General features: G+C 33.1%; 1 protein-coding gene across 1 annotated transcript; it reads left to right on the top strand.

The window, feature by feature from the left end:
- On the top strand, positions 1 to 24,123 carry LOC129225757 (ankyrin repeat domain-containing protein 40-like). The gene is made up of 5 exons (XM_054860257.1): positions 1 to 205; positions 11,680 to 11,828; positions 17,946 to 18,119; positions 18,217 to 18,350; positions 21,089 to 24,123. The coding sequence occupies exons 1-5, from the start codon at positions 81 to 83 to the stop codon at positions 21,332 to 21,334; spliced, it is 828 nt and encodes a 275-aa protein (XP_054716232.1). The 5' UTR covers positions 1 to 80; the 3' UTR covers positions 21,335 to 24,123.
- Positions 24,124 to 24,424: the final 301 nt, after the last annotated feature.

The following is a 24,424-nucleotide window of genomic DNA, read 5'->3' on the forward strand; positions in this document are numbered from 1 at the left end:
AACAAACCCACTCAACAAACAAGTGTCATGTGCATATTTTCATGTGTTGTACAAGAGATTTGTAATTTTTATGTAACAAAATGAATCCTGAACGGATGAAAGAAGAACTGCTACTTGAGGCATCTGCTTACGGAGATGAAAACAATGTCAAGGAGTTATTGAAGTCTGGAGTCAATATAAATGCGCAAAATAGTGTAAATGGATGGTAAAATTTTTTTTAATAAAACCGTTCCATTCCCCCCCCCCTTTTCAGCTGAAATTATCTTGTCTTGGGCTTAAAGAATTCTATTCGCCATGAATGGAAGTTTTATTTCAAACAATTCTAAAGAAGTTCTGCCCTTGTATAGAAGTTTGGTAAGACCTCATTTGGAGTATGCTGTTCAGTTTTGGTCTCCTTATCTTAAGAAAGACATTAATGTATTGGAAAGGGTTCAAAGGCGAGCTACAAGGCTAATAAATGGACTTTCTCATTTAGCTCTGAATTTTTTTGTAAGGGGAAATTATTCTAATTGGAGTGAGGTTTAAGCGGGGTTCCTCAAGGATCAGTGTTAGGGCCTGTTTTGTTCATTGTTTTAATGAACGATATTCACAAAAATATTTCTGGGAACATGAATTGTTTTGCTGATGATGTCAAAGTTATGGGAACTGTAGAAAATGAAGGACAAGCAAAACAGCTGCAAGAGGATCTAGATCATATTACGGAGTGAGCTGATAAATGGGGTATGGCTGTTCATGTTGGGAAATGTCAAGTGCTACATTTAGGGCATGGAAATAAGTGTACAAGTTATTATTTGCAAGGTTCAGTCATTAGTCAGGCAGACAAAGTTACTGATCTGGGTGTCTTAATAAGTCAGGATTTAAAGTTTAGCCAACAGTGCAGCATTGCTAGTAACAAGGCCAATAAGATGCTTGGGTTTATCAATAGATCTATTTCAAACAAATCTAAAGAAGTTCTTCTGCCCTTATATAGAAGTTTGGTAAGACCTCATTTGGAGTATGCTGTTCAGTTTTGGTCTCCTTATCTTAAGAAAGACATTAATGTATTGGAAAGGGTTCAAAGGCGAGCTACAAGGCTAATAAATGGACTTTCTCACTTAGACTATGATTCCAGGCTTAGAAGGCTAAAAATGTACAGTCTTGAGCAAAGAAGAGACTGAGGGGACATGATTCAGTTGTTTAAATTTATTAAAATGAAAGATGTTATGGGGCTGAAGTTTAGCACTGAAAACAGGACAAGGGGTCATTGTTTTAAGCTATTTAAATCTCAGGCTAACATGGATGTTAGGAAAAATTATTATTTTAGCAGGGTAGTGGAACCTTGGAACAGTTTACCGGAAGAGGTGGTAATGAGCAAGGGAGTAGATAGTTTTAAGAGGGTCATTGATCTTCACTGGGGATTGTAAATTGACTAGGACCAGTCTAGCTGGGCCCAGAGCCTGTTGCTGGTCATCACTTTTGTATTTGTATTTGTTTGAACTAACAGTGTTAACATTCCATAACATTAAATTTAATAAGCTTTTTAATGTAACATATAATACTTTAGATCTAAACACAGGTGTGCTAGTTCAAGTTATTTTTATCATCTACCTTTTCAACGATTTATTTCATTAAAACTTTTCTGCCTGCCATGTTTTTTAAAAAAACTGGAAGTTTAAGGACACTATGTCCACTTTTTAAACTCTGGATATAGGCACTACATTTCTCTCCTTTTCTCTCTATTCAGTGGTGTAAAGCATAAAGCGATAAAAGACCAGTTCCAGCCCGGATCTATACATTTTGCCCCCCCCCCCTCCCCCGCAAAAAAATCTGTAGGGTCCCTCCCCAGAAGCCACCAGTGTATATTTAGGGGATATTTCGATAATTGGGAATCTGGTGTGGTCGTCTCATTTTTGGCGTAAATAATTTTATTTTGGTAACCCTGCAGATTTATAGTAACCGTATGTGAATAGTAGATTTGCAAAGGAAAATACCTCGCACAGGCGCTGGAGCCAAAATTGATGCCAATGAAGAAAGATCGCCAGATTCCCAATTATAGAAATCTTCCCTATATTTGCAATGATAATAAGTCTTACTGCTAGTTTTCAATTTCTTATGCTGTCTTGTAAGAACGTGCCCCCCCCCCCACACATACCGCTGCGGGGTCTGCAGGTGCACAGGTCCTAGCCTGGTCCAATTCCTACTATTAAACAAGGTAAACCATGGAAAACAGCTGGGGACACTTCAAAGTTAAATTTTAGGGCGGGGAAGTTCTCAATTTGCCAAATACACTCTGAATTTTACAGAATCAAAAAACAAAAGCATGCATCACACGTACCGAAAACTAATGAAGATAGACATTAGGCATCAGTAAAAAAAAGCAATAGTTCAATACTGTCTCCAAATTTGTTGATAAAAAAATTTACCCAACAAGGAATTAGTTGCGGCGTTGAAATGATTTCCCATGAGGGTGCCCCTAAAAACAGCACTTGCTTGCTTGCTGGCACGTTTCTCGTGCTGGTTTTGAGGTAAAAGAACTTTGAACACAAGTCCTAGAAACTTTTTTTTGCCGTATTTTACCTCCCAGGCATGGATATGCATATATCTCTCCCTATCTTTCTAATTTGTTGAATATCTGTTAGAGAGCAAGGGTGCCCCAATGGAAGGTCATGGGAATACACTGATCTTTTGAAATATTTCCTTGATCTGCAAATTATGTCTAATGATTCTTTATGTGTCTGTGAACACTTGCATTTTATCGTTTGGCCAATCAAGAATTTTTCTGCCATAAGTGTCATCAAATATTTCTGATTATCTCAGATGTTATTAAAAATTTTCGATTCATTAATGTTTTGACAGATCTTCTGTGCAATTACATGGTGTCGGATGTAAAAAATGAAGAAAAATTCTTGAGTTTTGATTCCATTTACCAAATATAAACTGATCCAAAATGATTAAATTTATTTTTAAGATACTTACTACATCCCACTGAATAAAAAATCATGTTAGTTTTTCAAAATAGATCCCTAAAGTATAAATTAAACAAATTGAAAGAGTTGGTGTCGGATGTAAACACACAAATAGTAAAATTGCCGATTTACTTAAAAATTATTAAGTCTGTGAATTGGCTTACATTTTAATTTTAAAAACAGCTTAATTTTTAAGTAAATTTATGATTGAAGCATATTTCAGTTTTCAAATGATATTATTAAGAATAAAATTATTTAAAAAAATATTTTTAGCTTGGTGTCAGACGTAAATTGTTCATATTGGGCATAAATTATTGCTCTTTAATGTAAATATATAGCAATATTTGCAGTTATAAATAAGTAAATTATAGGTTATATATACTGAAACAAAATTTACCAAGTAAATTCAGAAGTAGGGTTGAGGGAAGTGGGTCACCCCCCTAAAACTGAAATATGCATATGGTCATGTCATGGTTCATCACAGTGATAGGTCTTGCATATACAGTCGACGCTCGATATAACGACCATCTCCGTCCCAGAGAAAGAGGTCTTTATAACGAGTGGTCGTTATAAGAGGTATAATTAAAAAATATATACACAGTCATCTTGCATGCCCCGTTGTTCCGTAAAAAAATGGTACTTTCTCAAACATTCCAGTTAAATGCCCAAATTGTTTTTATCGTAGGAATTTTTAGAAAAATCGTGTGCAAAATACTATGACAGAACATTATAGAAATTTTAAAGTAGAAAATATCGGGAGGAAAATGTTACTGCTACCACTACATTTTCTGAAGATAAAACCAGAAACAGATGTTTGCCTTTTTAGCAGACGTGATTTTTGCAAAGCATTATTTTCCGTTTCAGATATAGGTGATAAATTATTATTATTACTATTATTATTTTTTTTTTCTTTTCAAAGAAACATTTAAAAGTTCCTCGAGAACCGCAAATCTTAAAAACCACTAGATTCAAACACCAAACTACCAACACATCTGTTAACTCCCTTTTCTTAGGAACCTAGAAATTTCTCGATTTTTCCTCCTATTATTATTTTTTTTTTTTTTTTTTGTGCTAGCTGCAATGAATGGTAATCCACGCGCACCCCCTCTCAAAGTTGGATTTGACATTGAAAACTTCAGGCAGATGTCCGTAAACAATAATCAAGGCCATTTCAAGCTACAAATTTGTTTTATTGGGAAGAACACCCGAAATAGCGTCCGCTGAATTCGGTCGTTGTATTGGATTAGACGATACAGAATGGTCGTTATAACGAAGGCAAATTAACGTAGTGTTCATAGGAACAAAGATGGGATTTTTGCCACTGGTCGTTATAGTGGGACGGTCTTTATAATGTGTGGTCTTTATAATGAGCGTCGACTGTATTTGGATATCCTGGAATTTTTTTCCTGGTCAGAGAGCTTAATCAAAAAAAAAAAAAAAAAAAAATCTGAAAAATATTTTTTGGCAAGTTCAAGCAACACTTTTCAATGAAGTTTCCCGGTTAGCTTTTATTATTTTTTATGATCATCAAAATCTTCATGTACAGTTTAACTTAAAGTGCATACTGCAACTAGAATTTTTGAATAAAATATTATTAATAGCTGTTTTAGAGGAGGGGTCCCACTTATCCCTTAATCTTCATGTACAGTTTAACTTAAAGTGCATACTGCAACCAGAATTTTTGAATAAAATATTATTAAATAACTGTTTTAGAGGAGGGGTCCCACTTATCCCTTAAAATTTCTCTATAAGAGGTCCCCACACTATGAGGTGCGTGGTTCCCCCCATATAACTGAGGATTTGAAGATCAAAAGCCACTCTGATGAAATATTTGCATTCGTGAAATACAAGACTCCCTTATCCCTTTTTTAGACATGGTTCTTTTAAATTTAAATAAATGGGGGGTGACCCTTACTATAGGGTAAGTGGGACACCCATTCGATTTTTAAAAAAAATCTAATTGTTAAGAATATTTAAAGCATTGTTTTAGAGAATAACTTTTGTTTATTATTAATGTCCAAGATAAAATAAGACAAGGAGTTAAATTTTTTTTGCTTCATAACTTTTGTATAACTTTTCAAAAACGAATTATTCTCAAAAGGGGTCCCACTTACCCCAATCAACCCTATATGTATATAGAGTAAATTCACTAAGTTATCTTTTATGCATGTTTCACTTTAACGTTGAAATTAAAGGCAAAAAAGGGGGACACACAGTTGAAAACATATGCTCTTTAAAGAAATGTAACAGTGTCGGACGTAAATGGTGTCAGACATTAAAAAATTTTTACATCCCCAAACCATGTCCACCCAAAAACTTCTCTTGACTGCCTTTTTCTGGACTCGGTACAGCAAGGACTTTTTCCTTTTCTTTCAGGGATTTTCACTTCTCTCCATGGCAGGTGGCCTAGGGAAGGCAATATCGCCGAGCCAAGGTTTAGATTTTGTGCATGGAAGTTGGATCGTGGGCGCTCTTCTCTCTACTTAGGTCCTGTTTACTGAATAGGCCTACTAGGCCGTGGCAAAGCCCCTGCTATTTGGGGGGCCCAATTGGCTAAAACTATTCTAGCAAATGGAATGGATGTTTGACTACAGGGGGGCCGACTTGCAAAAATTATTAAGGGGGCTAGATGGGTTATGTAATCCCACAGCGTCCCCCCTCCCTCCCTTTTCCAAAAAAAAAACAGTTCAGATTTTTTGAACCTTGAAAATGCCAAACAAACAACCAATATGTGGCATGGCGTTTTCAAAGTCAATCTAAGAATTTGTATACAAAATTTCTGGCTCAATTAGATCATGTCACTTGTCTTCAGTGTGGGACATTTTTACAGTTCAATTTTGGGGGAAGTTGTGCAGTTCCATGGCTAGGCATTGATATAAGTTAGGGCACTTGACTTGCATGGAAGGGCACTCCAAGTGCGCCCAAATACAAAAAAAATATTGGGAGAGTGGGGGGCATACCGCGGGTTTAACCCCGGGAAATTTTCTAAATTGGAGATGGAAAAAGTAAGTTTTACAGTTTTTTAAGCATTTTAGAGTAATATATTATCAACATTAGAATCCCGAAAACTCAACTCTCGCTAACTCGACACATGTTTTGGCTTTGGGAAAAAAAAACATGTACGGTATTTTTGTAAAAAGTTAATTAAATGTATAGTATAATAATTTTGTTTTTAGACTATTACAGAATAGTGAATATATATATAAAAAGATTGAAATTATATTTAAATAAATCTTAAACTATCATTAAAAAAATAAAGCATAAGATATTGCTGTCGCACTTTGATTAATAAGTGAAGTAGCTAATTTAAACTTGCTTTGAATAAGGCTCAGAGTTCATTAAATAAAAATAATATCCCACAGTTAATTTGTTTAATAAAGTTATTATAGTATGCAGTGGCGTAGTTAAGGGGGGGGCGGAGGGGGGGGACGGTCCGCCCCGGGCGGCACTTTTCTAGGGGCGGCAAATTGGCCTTTTTGATGTGGAAGAATTAAATGTATTTTCTAAATAAGGAAATTATGGTTTTAAAATATTATTGCAAGCAAGAAAATATCTTCTTAAAGCACTCAAAAAAACAAAATAACTTTTCTGGGACATAATGGACAATTTAAGTATTCCTGTAGTTTTGGATTATTCCAAGAAAGCAACACCACAAACGAAAAAAAGTGCGGCTCAAGTCATTTTAAACCAAACTTTCCCAGAAAAATATGCCTGTTTCAATGCTCAAATTTATGATTGAAAGCTTGATAATAATAAGAAATTCTCTACCTGAATTGAGCTGCTCTTTTCTTCGTTTGCAGTGTCATTTTATTGGAATAATTTAAAACTAAAGGAATAATACTTAAATATTCCATTCTGATCCAGTAAAGTTATTTTGCCTTTTTGAGTGCAATATGAAAAGTGCATAGTATTTTTTTAAAAAAAAAACCTGTTATTTAGACTGTAGAAGTTAACTTCAGGAAGACAATGAACTTTTCCAATTTTTGTTATAAGAAAAAGCTAATACAGGATTTTAAGTTTAGAGTTTCTTGAAAGCCTGCTCGTAAAACAAAAATTTCCCCTTTTTTTACTTCAGGAAAATGGTGACAAGAGTAAGAAAAAAAAGGGGGGGGGGGAGGAGATGTTAAATGTTACACGAAACAATTTATTGCTCGTCACACTTTACATTTTTCAGAGTTTGCTTTGATTTCCCACTCTTTACAAGAGTTCTCTTCTTCAAACGAAGTATAAGAGATTTCCGTTTTCTCGCTTTTGCGAGTAGATAATCTATCCGACAATTTTAGATCACATGTTAATCTATTCTTTGTGGAAGGTAAGCATATTTCATTTTTCAACATTTGAGTTGGGCTCTCAACTTATCCAAACATAGTCTAAAATGCGTTTTAAAGTATTCAGTTTCAAATATGTAATTCCGGTTGGGAACCTCTCCCACCCCGAATCTGTAGTCGAACAGTGCGAAAATGTTTTTAGGCCCAATATCACCAAATATGTTTAGAAATACGTTTTTAGCCCTTAATATTGGAAAATTTCTGGGCCGAGCCCCTAGCCCTACCGTTTCCTCTAACGTAGCAAATACAGCCAAAAAGCATATAGTCAGGCCTTCAATTCTGAAAACTTTCCCGGAGAAAACTCCCACGCTCTCTTCTAAAGTCTCAACTTCTAGCTAAAGAATTACATTTTTAGAGCTTCGATACTTCAATATCACTTTGTGAAATCAGCATTTGAATCCTGATTGTCCTTGATCTTCTAAAGTGATCAAATGTAGCCTAAAATACGTTTTTAGGGCTCAATTTTGGAATTTTTCCGAGAAAGATATCTTAGTCGCCCTCCCCCTCTCAACTTACGTCTCCTAAGATTAAAACTGCATTTTTAAAATTTCTCTTCACCCCTTTTCCTTGCGTCCCCAAAAATAACCCAAAGTTTTCTTTCTTAGAAATTTGCGTGAGTAAGAGGGTTTGCTAACCCTTCCTTCTAACTGATAGTCTAAAATGAAATTCAGCTTTAAGAATGATTTTTAGAGGGAAACCTCCCTCTGACTCCTCTTCCTCCTAACATTATTAAACAAAGCCCAAAGTCGAACGTTAATTACGGAAATTTTTCAGGAGAGAACCGCTTGGGGCTTCACAACATTTTTTAAGCCATTAGGGAACCTCTCAAAGTCACCAAAGATAGCCTGGAATTAAGTTTTTGAGACTTTAGTGCCGAAAAATTTCCAAAGAAAGAATCCGAACCTTCCTTTTTCTTCTAAACCACCAAAGATGCCCTTAAAATTGATTTCAATTTAAAAAAGTATTTCAATAAGAAACCTCGGCGTCCCTCTTTTCCCTAACTCCTACAACTGCGTTAGAATGCGGCAGTGTTTCCAGATTGGGGGAAATTTCCCCATTTTGGGGAAATCTGGTGATCTTTGGGGAAATGAGTTTTGAGGGGAATTCTTTGGGGAAAAATTTTTTTCTTGGGGAAAATCTGGGGAAAGAAAAACCTCGGGAAAAAAGAATTTTTTTGTATTGAGATTCACGAAAAGAAGTAGTAGTTACATTGTTTGTATCAAACAGCGTTGGTTTAGCTTTGATCAACTTTATGGAATTCGCATTTCGCATTATGTGGAATATTATGCTACGGAATTCGTATTAATGTTCTGCATAAGCAACTAGTTGATGCGTGAAACAGGTAAAAATAAGTGTGATGAAGAATGTTCTTGGATAAATATGTACAAAAATCATAGTTTAAATGTACATACAGAAGCAGAGTAGTAAATGCAAGTGAAAAAAAACATTTGGCTATTTCTTATCTCTCAGTCAGGCGCTTGTATTTATGACTAGTGGCACCCGCACGGCTTTGCCCGCAGTCGAAAATTAAAAGGTTCCCCTGTATATTTACAAATAATGCATGATGAAATTCTCGCCAATTGGCTTGCCCACGTTACGGGTCCACGTTATGATAGCTAGGTAATTTACTCGTCCATCTTATGATAATTTTGCTCGGGAAAATGTTCTTAAAATTGGAATAGAAAAAGAACAAAATCGAATTTTCGAAAAATCGCTTTGAGGTGCACACCCTTATGCTACAAACTAATTTTGTGCCAAATTTCATGAAAATCGGCGTGACGATCTAGGCGCTATGCGCGTCACAGAGATCCTGACCGACATAAAGATATCCAGACAGAGAGACTTTCAGCTTTATTATTAAGTAAAGACGATAAAGAAAAATAAAGATAAAGAAGACAAAAAAAAAGTGAAAATGGGAAGAAAAAAAAGTTGGGGAATTTTTTAAGAAAATTTGGCTATTTGGGGGGAAAAAAAATTTCAAGAGACAAAAATATTAAAGGATGTCGATTCATTTAATGAAAATATTAATGGAAAAATAATTTTTGAATTTGGGGAATTTTGATAGAAAACATCGCTTTTTGGGGAAAAGTAGGAAGGGAATTGGGGAAATCTGGATTTGACCATCTGGCAACACTGGAATGTGCGTGAAATTGCGTTGCCAAAGATAGCCTAAAATTGCATATTTAGGAGCTTAAAATTTTCGCATTGAGTATCCGACCATTCCCGATTCCCTTGACCTCTTCTAAGTAGGCTAAGCTGCATTTTAAAATTTCGTGAAATTTCCTTTCGTTGCCTACCGATCCCCTAACGTCAACAAAGAAACACTAAAAGAGACTGATTTTGAAAAAAAATATGGAGCAAACCCACACACACACAACCCACCCTTTCTAAAAACTTTACTAAAATTGCGGTTTTGACTTAAATTTAGCAATTTTCTCCATGTGTGGGCCCTCCTCCCGGCTTTTTTCTTTTGAAAGTGTAAAGAGAATAATAAGGTCTTATTTTTTCTTCAATTAAATTGCTAGTTTTAATTTAAACACGTTAGAGTTTTGTGAATAAGCTATTTCACAACAAAAGGGTGGCAAGTTGAGGGACCGCCCCGGGCGGCAAACACTGTAGCTACGCCACTGATAGTATGTAAATAGCGTGTTTTTATAGGATCTTATACCTTAAAAATATTTAAGTATTTGAAAATAACTGATGCAGTACTATAGTAATACGGTAATAAAATAGTACTAATATTTCGAAGTTTTAAATCTAACATTCTATATGTAGTTAACTCTCTGTTTTACAGAGATTTTTAAAATTGCTTTAAATACCAATATTAGGACTGTCTTTAGAAAGGTGCAAATGTCGACCGCCTAACTAGATTACTGAATTTGAAGTCGTTGACGACTGGTCGAATATCCAATTCATCCAAAATATCTGGGTGGTTATGAAGAACAGTCAAGTTGTTCAATCGCTTCTGCCCCATTGTTGATTGGACAGACTATCCGCGGGTTCGCACACTGGGACAAATTCTACGCGCTCGCAGCAACGTAACACTATCATTATTCACACCGACTCGTTTTCAGTTAACCTGCTTTTTACCGTAAAAATTATTTGTTGTAACCCATTACTGAATGTATTTTACAAGGTAACTATCTTCAAACAAGGAAAATAAAAAATACTGAGACAAATTTGTGAGTTTAGAAAGCATTAAATAGCTAATAATTTTCTTAAATTATTGGGGGGGGGGGGGGGCTCTGCCCCCTCAAAATTTTTTTTGAGGGGGCTCGGGCCCCCTCAGGCCCCATGGAGTCGGCGCCACTGTTTGACTACAAGAGGGCCCCGGAAATGTGTTTGGCGTACGGTCCCAATATCGTAATTGGGGCCCTAGAGGCCCTAGAAAAAAAAAATTAGCAATTAAAACTAAGATTTTTCAAACATTTTTACAAAGTTGAATGAAAACAAAGATGAACAATTTTCGGGCCCCTTTTTGATCTCCCCCCCCCCCCCCCCGCAGTGTGGGGTCTTACCGTATGTAGTTAGGCCACTGAGTTATGTAGTTTATTGTTAGCTAATATTTAATGATCTGGATGCCGTCGGACCACAATGACGGATCTACTCAATTTTTGGTTCAACTTGTCTAACGTAAATATTTTTTTCATGTTCAATTTTGAATCCCTCTTGGGGCTCTTATGTTGTGGGGAGCCCTCCCATTTGTGACATTTAAGACTTGGTAAATCTGCCATTGTCAGCCCTTTAGCAGCTAAAACAAAAAGCCATGGTCTCCATGACCTTTGAAAAATAAATAGCAAAAACCTTTTGGTAGGGGCCCCATAACTGTTGTGTGTGCCCCGGATCCTACATGTATGAAAATGTTCCTGTTAGACAGCAGTAAAAGATGAGAAAGAGAGAAAAAAAAGGAAGGGAGCCCCATTTTTTAAAAACTTTTTCCTTTCTTTCTTTCTTTCTTTTTTTTTTTTTTTTGTCGAAAAGAGAACTTTTTCTTACATGTTTTCAACTTTAAGATTTCCCCGGAGCCCCTAGGCAACTGCTTACTTTGCCTATTTAGTAATCTGGCCCTGCGTAGAACATTCAAATAATTTAGCCAAATCCAATGAGCCCGAAACCCCTGCTCATTTTATTCCTTTAGCTGAAAAATTTCTAACATTTTAAAATACTTATTGACATTCATAATCATTAAATTTTATGCACATTGTTGATAATTGTTTTAAATGTTTCATTTAATTTGTATTGAGGCATTTTAAAAAGCTGATGCTTAATTCTACCCCCCCCCCCCCCCTTCCTTTTCATATTTCTTGAATTTAATGAATTAGAATGACCCCTGAGCTGTATGTTTCAATCAAAAGTGTCTGTTTTACTTTACAAAATGATTTGATTTTCTTTCCTTAATTATATAGGACTGCATTGCATTGGGCTGCTAAAAGAGGTCATTCAAATGTTGTAAATTATTTGCTTCTAAATGGAGCAGATGCCTCACTTACATCTAACCATGGAGAAACTCCATTTTCGTTGGCCAGAAAAGAAGACATAAAAGCAGTTTTACCAAGCAAGTTTTTTTTTTTGTATTTTATTTTTCATTCTCTCTAAATTCTATGTCTCTATAATCTCCATGTTTAATTTAGTACTTAGTATTTGGCTCATTGTTCATCATTAAAGACATCTTTCTAGTTTTATTAGCCATTTTCATCAAGGCTGATTAAAAATCACAATCTTTCAGAAAATTGTGAACTTTTCAAAAACTTTTCAAAAAATTACAAACTCTAAAAATGGTCTGTTTACAAAATTACAAACTTGAAAAATGTATCCTTCACAAAATGCAGAAGTCAACAGCAAAACCAAATCTATGTCCATCTGTAAAATAATTCTATTTTGTTAATTTGAATTGAATTGGCTTACATTATTATATTGCTCTACAATTGCAAAATCATTATATTTATTCGAAATGAAGATGCGTAATATATTTATACAATTACAATAATTGTTGGTAAGTAACTAATTTTTAAACCACTCATGAGTTCTTGAATAAAAACTCAAGAAGTAATAATCAGCGCCAGGGCCGTCCGAAGAGCTGACAGCGCCCGGGGCGAAAGTTTCCTGGCGCCCCCTACCCCCTTTACGCACAAAAAAAAATCAAGTTAGTTATAACATCAGTGCATAATATGCGTGAACGCGTCATATTTCAATTTTTTACGCATTAATGAACAGCAAAATCAGAGGGCTTTGCATAATACAAACTAACACAAAGCAATGAATCTGTTTCTAATATATGTAAAACATTAATGCCCCAAAAACTTTTCAACAAATGAAAATATTAAAATCCAAATATTTATCTAGTAAAATGTTATTCCACTAGACAAAAAACAAACAATTAAGACTGAATTGGTTATTCATATTAATCAAACTAAGAACACGAACAAATAATTTGCTGATTATAAATGGAAAATGTATTAACCAAAATAAACTACATCCAAAATTTAATTTCGATCTGGACTCATCCAATGATTCTTTTCAAGAGTTTTTTGGTTTTACTTGTACCAACTTAATACCAGCTTTCATATATGTTAAAAACAAAGATGTTATTCTTTTGCATCAAATATTTGTAAGTTTTAGGGAGATGCCCACAAATACTCAACAACATCCTAAATCGCGCAGAATTTCGTTTTTGGAGCTAATTTCGAAAAATCACTGGCCCTAATATTACAAAATATGGCCTTACAAATTGCGTTTTAAGACTTAAGTATAAGAAAACATTCGTGCAAGAGTCCCCATGCCGCCTTTCTTTAATATCACAAGCAATGGATTTTTTAAACGACACTTTCAAAAAAGTTAAGCAGAACAGCCCCTGTATGTAAAAAATTGCTCAAATTATTTAGACCATAATTTTGAACAATTTTCCTGGGAAAATGCTCCAGACCTTCCAATTCATAAAATCTTCAAAGTTTGACTAAAGTATCGTTTTTGAAAATTCAATTTCGGAAACTTGCAGGGGGAGAAGGAATTGATTTCAATTTATTTGAAGAAAAATAATCGATCGGAAACAGTCTCTGAGGCATATACCCTAACGTCAAAAAACATGGCCTATAATCGCGTTTTTAAGGCTAAAATTGCGTTTTTAAAATTAAAAGTTTCAAAATGTTGACCGGACACCTTTTGACCATTTTCCTATCGGATCAAAAAAAAAAAAAAAAATTTCTTTTTTTGCTGTTTTTTGTTTTTTCAATGTGCTCCTTAAATCTTTCTTCTGGTTACTTCCCTGCACGCAGGAGCAGAATTGAAGCAAATTTGGTGAGCACTAGACAAAGGAGAAATACCATTTGTTTGATTTTAATATTTTAAGAAATTGTATCTACTTCAATGATACAAATTAAATTAATGTTTTGGAGACTGAAAGAGAGGAATATTTTCGTGTCCTAGGAGAAAATGGAGAATCATTGCAATGATTCTCTATTTTGTGTTTCTATGACTGTGTATCTATGATACACAAAATGAGGGGGCGCAAGGCGCCTCTAACTTTATACAATTAGGATATTTTATACAATGAGCCGCATCTTGCGGCGCCCCTCATTTCATGTGAATGACCTCGTGTTGCATCAAAACGAGGGGCGCCTCGAGGCGCCCCCTCATTTCGTGGCGCCCGGGGCGATTACCCCGCTCGCCACCCCCCCCCCTCCCGTTTGTAACTTAGGTCATCCTTTAAATATGTACAATCAGTTGACTTGACAACTTGAAAACAAATTCCTTGTCCAGCAACACGTGAAAGTGTAAACTGTACAACAAAACAAAACAAGCTAACTCATTTCTACAGGTATAACTGCTTTATCGCACATTGGCTAAACAGGTGCTCTTCTTGTTTTTGAGATCTATTGTGCAGGAATTGCAAGTGAAGATGAATTAATTTTTTTCATAGTCACTTGTTTGTTTCTTTTTTTTTTCGTTCTTTTGAAATAAATTTCGATTCATCTTGGAAAAAACTTAGAGTTAAAGGAAGTTAACTTCAAGATATTGGGAATAATTAGCATGGAATTAAAGACAAAGGGGTCGGGACTTGATAAAAACTTCAACTTTTTGTAATATTTGAGTTATTGCGAATTGACTATGATCATATACAATAATGATGGATGGATAATACTACCGACGGTTTAGTAGGGGTCATGAGTCATGATCCTTCCCTTGTATCCGCCCCTTGGCCCACAAGTGCTGAGTCTACTAAATTGTCACTAAACCTGAAGAGGCTGAAAAACCACCAATAAATTTATTGAAATATTTTTATGCCTAACAAAAGCTCAATAGCATTCTTATATGTATATCCCACCTTTGCCCAATATCTGCTAAAAGTGAAAAAAAATAAATACTCAAATGAACTAATCATAATTTGAGATATTAAAAGCTTCGGGCTTTGGTCTAAAGTTCACCATAGTAAAGCACTGCCTTCTACAAAATGTTTGATAAAATAGAAAAAATTTATCGCCTCAAAAAATAAAAAATAATAATGAATAAATTTTCAGTCACATGTTCAGGTGTGATGGCCCCCTTTGAAAAATGATGCCAAACTTTCATTATATTTAGGGTCAACATCAGGGATTAATTTGTATGGGAGCTCACAGCAGCTGAGCTCCTGCACTTCTGTTCAATTTTACAAAAATTTGAACATTAAGGAATTTAAGGGCTATTTACTTGTGAAAATAAGTTTTGAAGACCATACTGCCATGCTAAGCACAAAAGTCGTATCTGCAGTCTGCCCTTTTCATTGAAATTAAGTTATTATTATGAGGTGGTTCTTTATAACATATTTTACCCAGATACAATGTTTTATGGTAATTTGTGAATGGGAAATATTTCTTTAAAAAAATTGAATCTGAATCAAATATATGGAGGCGTAATACTTCAAAAGGCAATTTCTCATTTTGAGCTTTGCTGCAGATAATACTTTTGTGCTTAGCCTGGCAGTATAGGGGGGCCTGCACTTCATTTGTTTGAAATTAAGTCCTTGTCAACACAATGTACAATACTATTGCAGGGCCAAATACAGACCAATTTTACTACCATTTTTCAGTATCTTCACAATTTTATTATAAAATCAGTACTTTCACAAAAATCAAGTAATAAAATCAGCAGCTTCACAAAACTTAAGTTCAAAAATTGGCAGTCATAAAACAACATTAAAAAATCCAAAATTTCACAAAAATCTACATTTTAAAATAGAAAACTTGTTTTTCTGTTTAAAGCACAGTTTACTTACAAAATGAAATGCTAAGATTATTTATATGAACAATCACTTAGGTAACAACTTTTTCATAGTATCTTAACTTATACAGCTATTTTTCTCTAAAATTACATTTACACAATGTTTTAGCATCAGTTTTGGGGGGCCGTTTTTCTGATGATTTCCTGAACTGTGCACAGTACAAAGCCTCTTGAGCTGAGATACAATGGTATTTTTCTTACATCTTAGGTTTTTAGTTCCTCCTCCCCCCCCCCAAAAAAAAAAACTGCTAGAAATAATAGAGGGAAGGGTGGGCCACAATGAGACATTGTAAATTCAAAAATAAATACATTTCTGACAGCAACCACCACCTAAAAGGAGTAAACATATGCAAATGTCTCATTGTGGCCCAAGCAGCAGTAAGCAAGTGTAAAATACTTATCTACTTCTTGTTTTATTTTACAAAAAAAAAAATTAACAATAAAAAATAGGCTTGATTTAAAAATATTTATATTTTAACTAATTAACCAGTGAACTTTTTATTTTATTGCAGTTTTGTACAAAACAAAACAAGAAACCGATTAGGTGTTACTAAGGTTGCCAAACATATTTCAAAGCACTTTATAGTTATAATTATTATTTGTATAAAATAATTTTATAAATTAATCATCAATTAATGTTTGGCATTCGTTATTTTATTCTTTTCCTGTTTTTTTAAATCCTGTTTTTTTTTTTTTTTTTTTTGCTCACTGTAATTAAAATTGTTTCGTATGTAAGAAAAAAATAGTTTTTTAAACATTTAAAATATGCTTTAAACAAAAATAATATGTTTCTTTGCAATCCTGGGCCTGAGTCAGAGGATAGGCTTTTATTACTCTTGTTCTAGTTCAAAAATGTGTTATGGAAAAAGTACGAGAGATTTGAGGGAATTAGCATATGAGATGGTAATATTTTAGGTAAAAATACAGTGATTATCAGCTGTTCCATTGTGGCCTTATTAATGTCTCATAGTGGCCCATAACTGGGCTACATTGAGACACTTTTCATTGAATTTATAAAGCCTCATAACTTTTTTGTTTCTAACATTAAATGGACTAAATTTGGTGCAATATACTATAATTTGATACTTTTAATATAATCAAATATGTTTCTGTGCTTTATAACTCACTAATATACGAAAAATGAAAAATATCTTTTTTGTCTCATTATGGCCCACCCTCCTCTAAGATGACATTTGCACTTTTCAAACTAAGGTTTAAGTTGCTAATTTTCTTTGACAAAAATTAGAATGTGCCTTTTTTTTTTTTTTTTGCACTTTGTAAAGAAATATATTAAATCAAGCTAAACTTCGAAATCCTTTGAATAAATTTCAATTTGCATGTAGAATGAATTGATCTTGAAAAAATTATTAGGCAACTTAATTTTAGTTTCCGCTTATGTTTCAGTACGAAATCATAGTAAATCCAGTAAAATTGTATGTAGAAAGATGGTGGTGGTAGAATGGATTGTTAAAAAAGCAACTTTTGTTTGATTTTAAAGCATTTTTAGTCACTAGATTTTTGTTATACTGGTACTATCTTAAAAAGATGTTTTATTTATACTTTTCAGTAACAAGCATCCAGATTAGTTCAAACTGACTGGGAAGGAAAAATCCAACAATGATAAACACATTTAATGCCTTGTTATATACAGTAGACTCTGCTTGATGTGATCACGGTTAATGTTATCAAACGTTTCATATCTTATAAAAATCACTTGGTCCAGATTTCCTCTATTTATTTCTATGTTAAAATTATTGCTTTATGTGATCATTACATCGCTTACTGTTAACAATTTTCAAATCAGCAATCAAGAATTACAGGTAAAACGATCAGAAACTTTTTCGCCTACTCAAGATTTTACGAAAAAAGTTGACCAAGAAATTAAAAAGCGACAACTTCCTTCAGCTATAGTCTCTGAAGTCACATTCGAGAGATATAGATGGATCAAAACATCCCCGTAGCTTCCACGTTAAAACAATCAATTTGCTAGATTGTCATAGTAAAACAGATGGAAGATGGAACTCATGAGTCAGATGAAGATTGTCTTGTTGTTCACAAAATCCAAAATATGTTAAAATGAGGAATGCATTGAAACTGTTGAAACACGCAACAGTGCAACACCTCATCGGTGGCTTAAAAAAACTTTGATTATGATATCAATTGCAAATGATCTTCTAAAAAATGGGGGGCACTCAAAAATTGATGATTTTTAGTAGATTGTGTGTGTGTATACATATTATACTTTTTTATATAAAATAATACATAATATAACATAAATATAAAAAGTTTTTGTGTCCCAAAGTGATCACATTAAGCGGCAACTGCTGTAATGGAGTCTTAAGACGTATTTTTTGAAGTTTGTTTGAAATCAATGGTATTTCTTTTCTCTTATTTATATTTGTGAAATAAAATCTTTCAGATAATTGCTGTGAAGAGTCTCAAGTTGGAAGGAAGGAATCTCCACTTCCTATAACTCCAAATTACTTATCAAATCCACCGTTAACTCAAAGCATAGATATGCAAAATATAATGAATTCAGAATGTCCTAAACCTGTTCTTTCCAGAAATTATTTTGATAAACATGTTGATGATGGTAAGTTTTTGTCATGAAAGTTAAAAAATTTGTTTTTTCTTTATCAGTTTTAAATTATATTTTAGCATAATAAATATTCATAGTTATGTTTTGTCAGAATTGGTGCTAAAAGTAAGAACATCTGATCCACCAAATCAAGACTTCATCGAAGTTGAAGTTCCAAGAGAAGACCTGTCATATGAAAATGTGTTTAAAATATGTTGTGAAGAATTAGAAATATTGCCAAAAAATGTAAGTCCTCAACTTTACTTTGTAATACTTTTATAGGTACTTAATACCTTGATCAGGAAAATTATTTATCTGGAAAAGTGTGAAATCCTTATTAGCTGAACTCTTACAAAGTTAATTTATTAAGTCTAAAAAACTTTTGTATATGTTACCTTTGTTTTTTTTTATGCACAATCAATGAAAAGGATGTACTTGCACGAGTGCACAAACATTCCCCCCCCCAAAAAAAAACTACTTCGATAGCTCATAACCTATACATGCAGATGGCACCCCCTCCCCCTTAAGGTACAGAATTCTCTCTCAAATAATAAAAAAAAATATTTTATTACAGTCAAATTTTGATAACTCGAAGCTTATAACTTGAATATTCCTTTATCTCAAAGTTTACATTGGGCTCCAAACTCTTCAAGACCGTTGTGAAAACTTCCCATAACTCAAACGTTTTAGCTGGTCCCTTGGGACTTTCAGTTATCAAGAGTTGACTATATTATTATTATTGTTTTTTTTTCTTTGTTTTGTTTTCAATTACTTTTTTCAAAAATTCATTTGTTTCTTCAACAAGCTCTCATTATTCACCCCAAAGAATGAGACACCAGAAGGTTTTTGATAGGATAAGACATAGCCCCACTTGATTGCGCTGATGCTTAACGAACCTTGACAATTTCTGACTTTTTTGTATTAAACCGATACAACTATGACCCGCTCATGCATCTACCGATCACTGTCGATGTTTCGAAGTTTTAATTTTGATTGGATATCGCCCATTTTGACTGCAAGAGCTGCTGATTGGAACCCCTGCATTCACCAATCAATGGCAATCTAATAGATATTGGGGTTACCTGTAGCGCACTCTTTGTTGCTACGAGTTTCAGCAATTATCACAGCCTATAAGAATTTAGTGGGGCTTAAGGCAAATCTTCACTGATCCTAGGGAGCACTAAACTTTATATTCTGCTGGTTTGGTAGTCCGGAAACAGTGGAACACAATTGCAAGTCCTGCATATAGTTACTTACCACAGCCGTAACCAGACTTTTGTTTTGGGGAGAGATAAATACATTTCTTGATAAATCTGTATTATCAATCAAAATTAGTTTCATTCATATGTTTAATTGCTTTTTTGTTTTAATAGATTATTTGAATGAGGAGGAGAGATTTCTGCTTTATGGGCAATGACATGAACACATGTAGTAAATGATGTATGTATTTGATGAATATAAAAACAAATACAGTATAACCTTGATTTAATGATTGCCAAGGGACAGGAAATTTTTTCCATTGAATCAAGGAAATCGTTAATTCGGGGAGCATAGACATTCAATGCAATCAAATCCAGACCAGTGATATGTATCACTAAATGGAGGAAATTGTTAAATTGTGTAACCTTAAATCAAAGTTATACTGTATACTTCGCAGAAATCAAGAAACTGCACTCTGGGGGACTCCTCATTTTGGAAAAATGATAAAAAAGAGTGACAGTGTTACGAGAATGTCAACAGTGGAAAACTTTGTGCTTTATTAAAATATAGTATTTCTTCTGACGATCACAGCACTAAATACACTGACCTCACGTCATTTTTCCTAAGTCCTGAAAGTATAACTAATAATCTTAATGTTGAGAGGCGCCAGATTATATGTCAGTGTTTTCTTGCAGGTACAACCTAAATGCGTTCAGTGAAATAATGAATTGTCTGGAAAGGTTTATTGACAAAATTTCTAACAAGTTATTAGAGTCTTATGTTATTATATAGCCCATGCATGTATCTCAAGGATTAACAGGAGGCATGTATGCAAATTCTGAATGGGAATTTTCAGTCTTTGACATGAAGGACAGAAAAGTAACTCAAGTTTAGATTGTCTGGAGAGAAGTAATGTTTCTTTATTGTTCACAGGATTAACAACTCGCCAATATTTTAACAGAGTTGCCACTCAATTTTGGAAAAAAAAATTACCAGTGTTTTCCCTGTATGAAAATGACACATTACCAACGAGTGAACACTGATGTTTGAAAAAGAAAATTAATATCTTGATAATTTCACCACAGGAAATAAAATCGAAACAATAAATATTTTAATAAATAAATAAGGGGAAATAAGAATTTGTAATAAGTGAAATAATAGCATGGTGATTGAATATATTTAACTTTTTATGCAAGGTAAAAAAAAAAAGCCTTCTCTTAACCATTCATTACTAGGACCTAAAAGTGTAAAAGTTAAGCAGAAGAATGAATATTGACGACTAATTTCATACACTTTAAATGAAATGATCATGAAATTCAAGATACATGTTAAATAAAACAATAAAAAGATTGTTTTTATGATCAACATTTTAATATTTACTTTAAAAAAAAAAGTTTTTTATTTTACTTTTTTCTGAACTTCATTTATATTATCAATACTATTATTACTATTTATTTATTTATGTTTTGGTAGTTTATATATTTGGACATTGATTTTTACAACTTTAAATTAAAAAAAAAAAAATTCCAGGTTTTTGAGGAAATTTTCAAAATTTTCCTTTTTTTTGTTGATTTTTGAATTTCCTGTGTTTTCCCCATTTCTTCAGGTTTCCCTGTGGTGTGGCAACTCTGTTTAAGAAACTACCCCAATCTTACTCCTGACAGTAAACCGAAAAAAAGGGGGGGGGGGCGTTGTAACTAGATTTTTTTTCTGAAAGTAATTTAAGGAAAATTTGATAAAATGCATGATAGTATTTTATATTAACGGAAATAATTTTTCCATAGGTTTTCAAACTAAGAAAGTTGCCGAATACCATAGTTCGGAAAGATAAAGATGTCTTAAGATTTCAGAACTTTCAAGAATTGGAGCTGGTGATAAACATGCCTTCAAATACAAAGCAAACATCTCAATTTTCTCAGGACTATCAGAAAGCAAGTAGCAATGGATGTGATGATACGAGTAAATTTGTTTCTAAGTCATGCTTAGTAAATAACTCAAACTTTTGTAAAAACGGTGAAATTCTTTATTGACCTGTTAACTGTGAATAAGTAATTATTTCCCAATGGGAACTTTTTTCTTCACTGTGTAACAAAATATCTCATCATGCCCATTATTGTAGTCTAAATGTGAAGAAATATTTTGTCACACCATATCCATTTAATGGATTAAATAATACTAGCGCTGCTGCATTTTTTAGCTGCAATTAGGTGTTCAAGTTTTATGTTTCTTAATCCCAATAGAGAGACAGTACATATGCTTATACAGCATGCATTATATCTGCTAAGAAAACTTGTATCAATATGAAATGAAATTTTGTGATGACATTTTATCATCTGTTATTGAGATATAGGATAAGACTTGGCATTTACACAATCAACTCTCACTAACTCTAAGTCTCAAAGGATGAGCTAAAACCTTGAAATTATTGACAGTACAAGTTATGAACAGTTCCTCTCGACGTTCCCAACGCCTTTATGAAAACATCAAGTAAAGAAATATTTGAGTTATCAAGAATTATTTGTAATACCCAGGTGTTGTATTTAATGTTAGATTTCATGCATTGCCATTAACATAATTATAGAGCTGCCAACTGCTACGAAAAAATCGTAGCAGTTTCCACGAACTACAGCTTTAAAAACGGGTCCAAAAACTATGATTTTCGGATTTTTTAATTTATAATCCCAAAAACACACACGCAAAAGAAAAAAAAAACAGAATAAAAACTAAACCAGTAAGTTCAGAAAATCAAACTTCTACACATGTGCTGATGGCCTCTATGCAACAAGAATCACTCTTCGAAAGATGCATGGTGTAAAGATGGATCAGTTTTTAGATTGCAACACTGATCCAGTCATTGAATCTTTGGCAAAAAAGCGGAAAAACTGAAAAAAATTCCATGAAGAATTAATTTTTTTTAAATTTTGTATTAATATTTTCTGTGTCATTTTTGAAAGTTGTTAAGTATCGTTGTTTTTGTTCTTCATACTGTTGAAAATTCATCAGTTTGAATCCACGGCAGTGCCCCCCCCCCCTGCAAAATGCTGCTACGATTTTGGATTTTTAAAAGTTGGCAGTTCTGTAATTAGGAAAAGACTATTTATTTATTGACTCTATTTCTTGAAAGCAAAAAATGAGAAAATATTCAGAATCTGCAATTTTTTGGTACCAAAAAAAAAAAAAAAAAAATGATTTTCCATGTTGTCATTTATTTTAAAAAAATTTCAATTGTTCAAAAATTCCGTTAATAGCCAATTGGGGAAAAAAATCTTTTCTTTGCATGTTTCTCATCAAGAGTTTTTTTCCCAACAAAGTTTGTTTGAAGCATCTATATTGGTTTTAAGTTTCTCCATAGGTGCTAATGTTAAGTTTTTTTGAATTAAAAAAAAAAGTCTGTTCAAGTCAGACTATTCACTTAAAAGTTATTGGGGGGGGGGGGGGACAGACATACATCTTTTTCACCTCAAAGTCCTACTTTCCAATTTTTTGATACAGTAATTTCTCATTACATCACGCCTCGTTATTATTACTGATTTGGATATATCACGTTTTCCTTGCCTCCCAAAAAATAAAATTTTAATTTAAAAAATGTTGCTTTACTTGTCTTCCCAGTAAATTTTTAAAAAAATATTTCTCAAAATTTTTTTTTTCTTTGTTTAAGCAATGAACTAAACTTGCATTTTTGGTATACGTTTGTTACAGTTTAAGCTTCAACTTTTGACTCGTATTCCATCGTAAAACAATTTAAAAAAAAATCTTTTAAAGGAAAATTTGTAGACAAATTTCCTTTTGTTTTTATTAAGAAAATTCATCCTAATAGGATAGCGCACTATTATTTTTTTTTAGAGGCACATGCAATTAATTTTTTTGACCTCAGTTATATTGCATTTTCAGATAGCGCTCCTTTGGTGTCCCCTGACAAGAGTGATGTAGCGAGTGGTTACTGTATTTATTTTATTCATTTATTTGATTTTTTTTTGAGTGGCCTTAGGTTAAAACTTACGTTATCAAACCTGATATGGTTGTTAATGTACTTGTAATGACTATTGTGACAAAAATTCACTCTTCAGTAGGTTAATTCTGGCTGTACTAGTGCGTGACCTAGTACTAGGAATGAATCATCATAAAAACTTGACTGAAAAGGGGTAAAACATTAAAATTTCTTGTTTAAATTGTTGAACTTGGGCTTTGAGATGCATTTCAGGCTTTCTGTGTATCAAATTTCTTGAGTAAAAAAGAAATAGATTTGTCTCAACATCACGCACAAGTAATTTTCTTTATTAGTAGAGATTGAAGTTGATGGAAGTCTACTTCAATAACTTTTGATCAATAATGATTTAAAAGAAGAAAGAAAAAAAAAAACCTTTTTTTTCCTTCAAATTCTTTGATTAGTTTCAATCAGAATCTAATAGGACAAAAAGTATCACACAAACTGAATGAACTATTTTTAATATGAAAGAGTTGTTGGTTTTCCCGAAAGCAAACTCAAATGTATACTTAAATCTGGCCTTATGAAGTGTAGCTTACTGTTCACATAAATTTAAACTATAGTGGCAGTCCTGGAAATGTTTTATTAGACTGCTTTTTCCTTTTAATGTTATTTTGTATAAAAAATTAAGCAATAAAAAAAATGCACTTGTTAGCAAAGATCCCATTAAAAATTAGTATGCATTCTTTCATAATATGAAATTACATTATACTTATTAAATATAGTAATAGTTTTATATCAACTTTTAATGAATTTTACTTTTGCTTAGTTCAAGCTTGTTAAAGTACATTTAACTATTTTTTGTTTGTCAAATATTATTGATCTATAATATATACTGTGATATTTTATGTTTGTGTTAATAAATTACTGTAATGTACTGTGTATGCTTGTCATTTTTTCTGCCTTCTAAGTGACATACAATTCATCATATTCTGTTGAACCCCTTGATTCTAAGAATACAATTCAAAGTTATTTTTTCTTTCATTTGATTAGTCTATAAAGTTTTATGTGTTACTTTATTTTATATATAAATACGTATATTTACATCTATTGAAAGCTTTATTTTTTAGAAAAATGTACATTATCTGCCTTTTAGTTGGATTTTCTATATTATTTTTACTATAATTACCATTCT

Source organism: Uloborus diversus, chromosome 7 (genome assembly GCF_026930045.1).
Source record: "Uloborus diversus isolate 005 chromosome 7, Udiv.v.3.1, whole genome shotgun sequence".
In the NCBI taxonomy this organism is placed as follows: Eukaryota; Metazoa; Arthropoda; class Arachnida; order Araneae; family Uloboridae; genus Uloborus; species Uloborus diversus.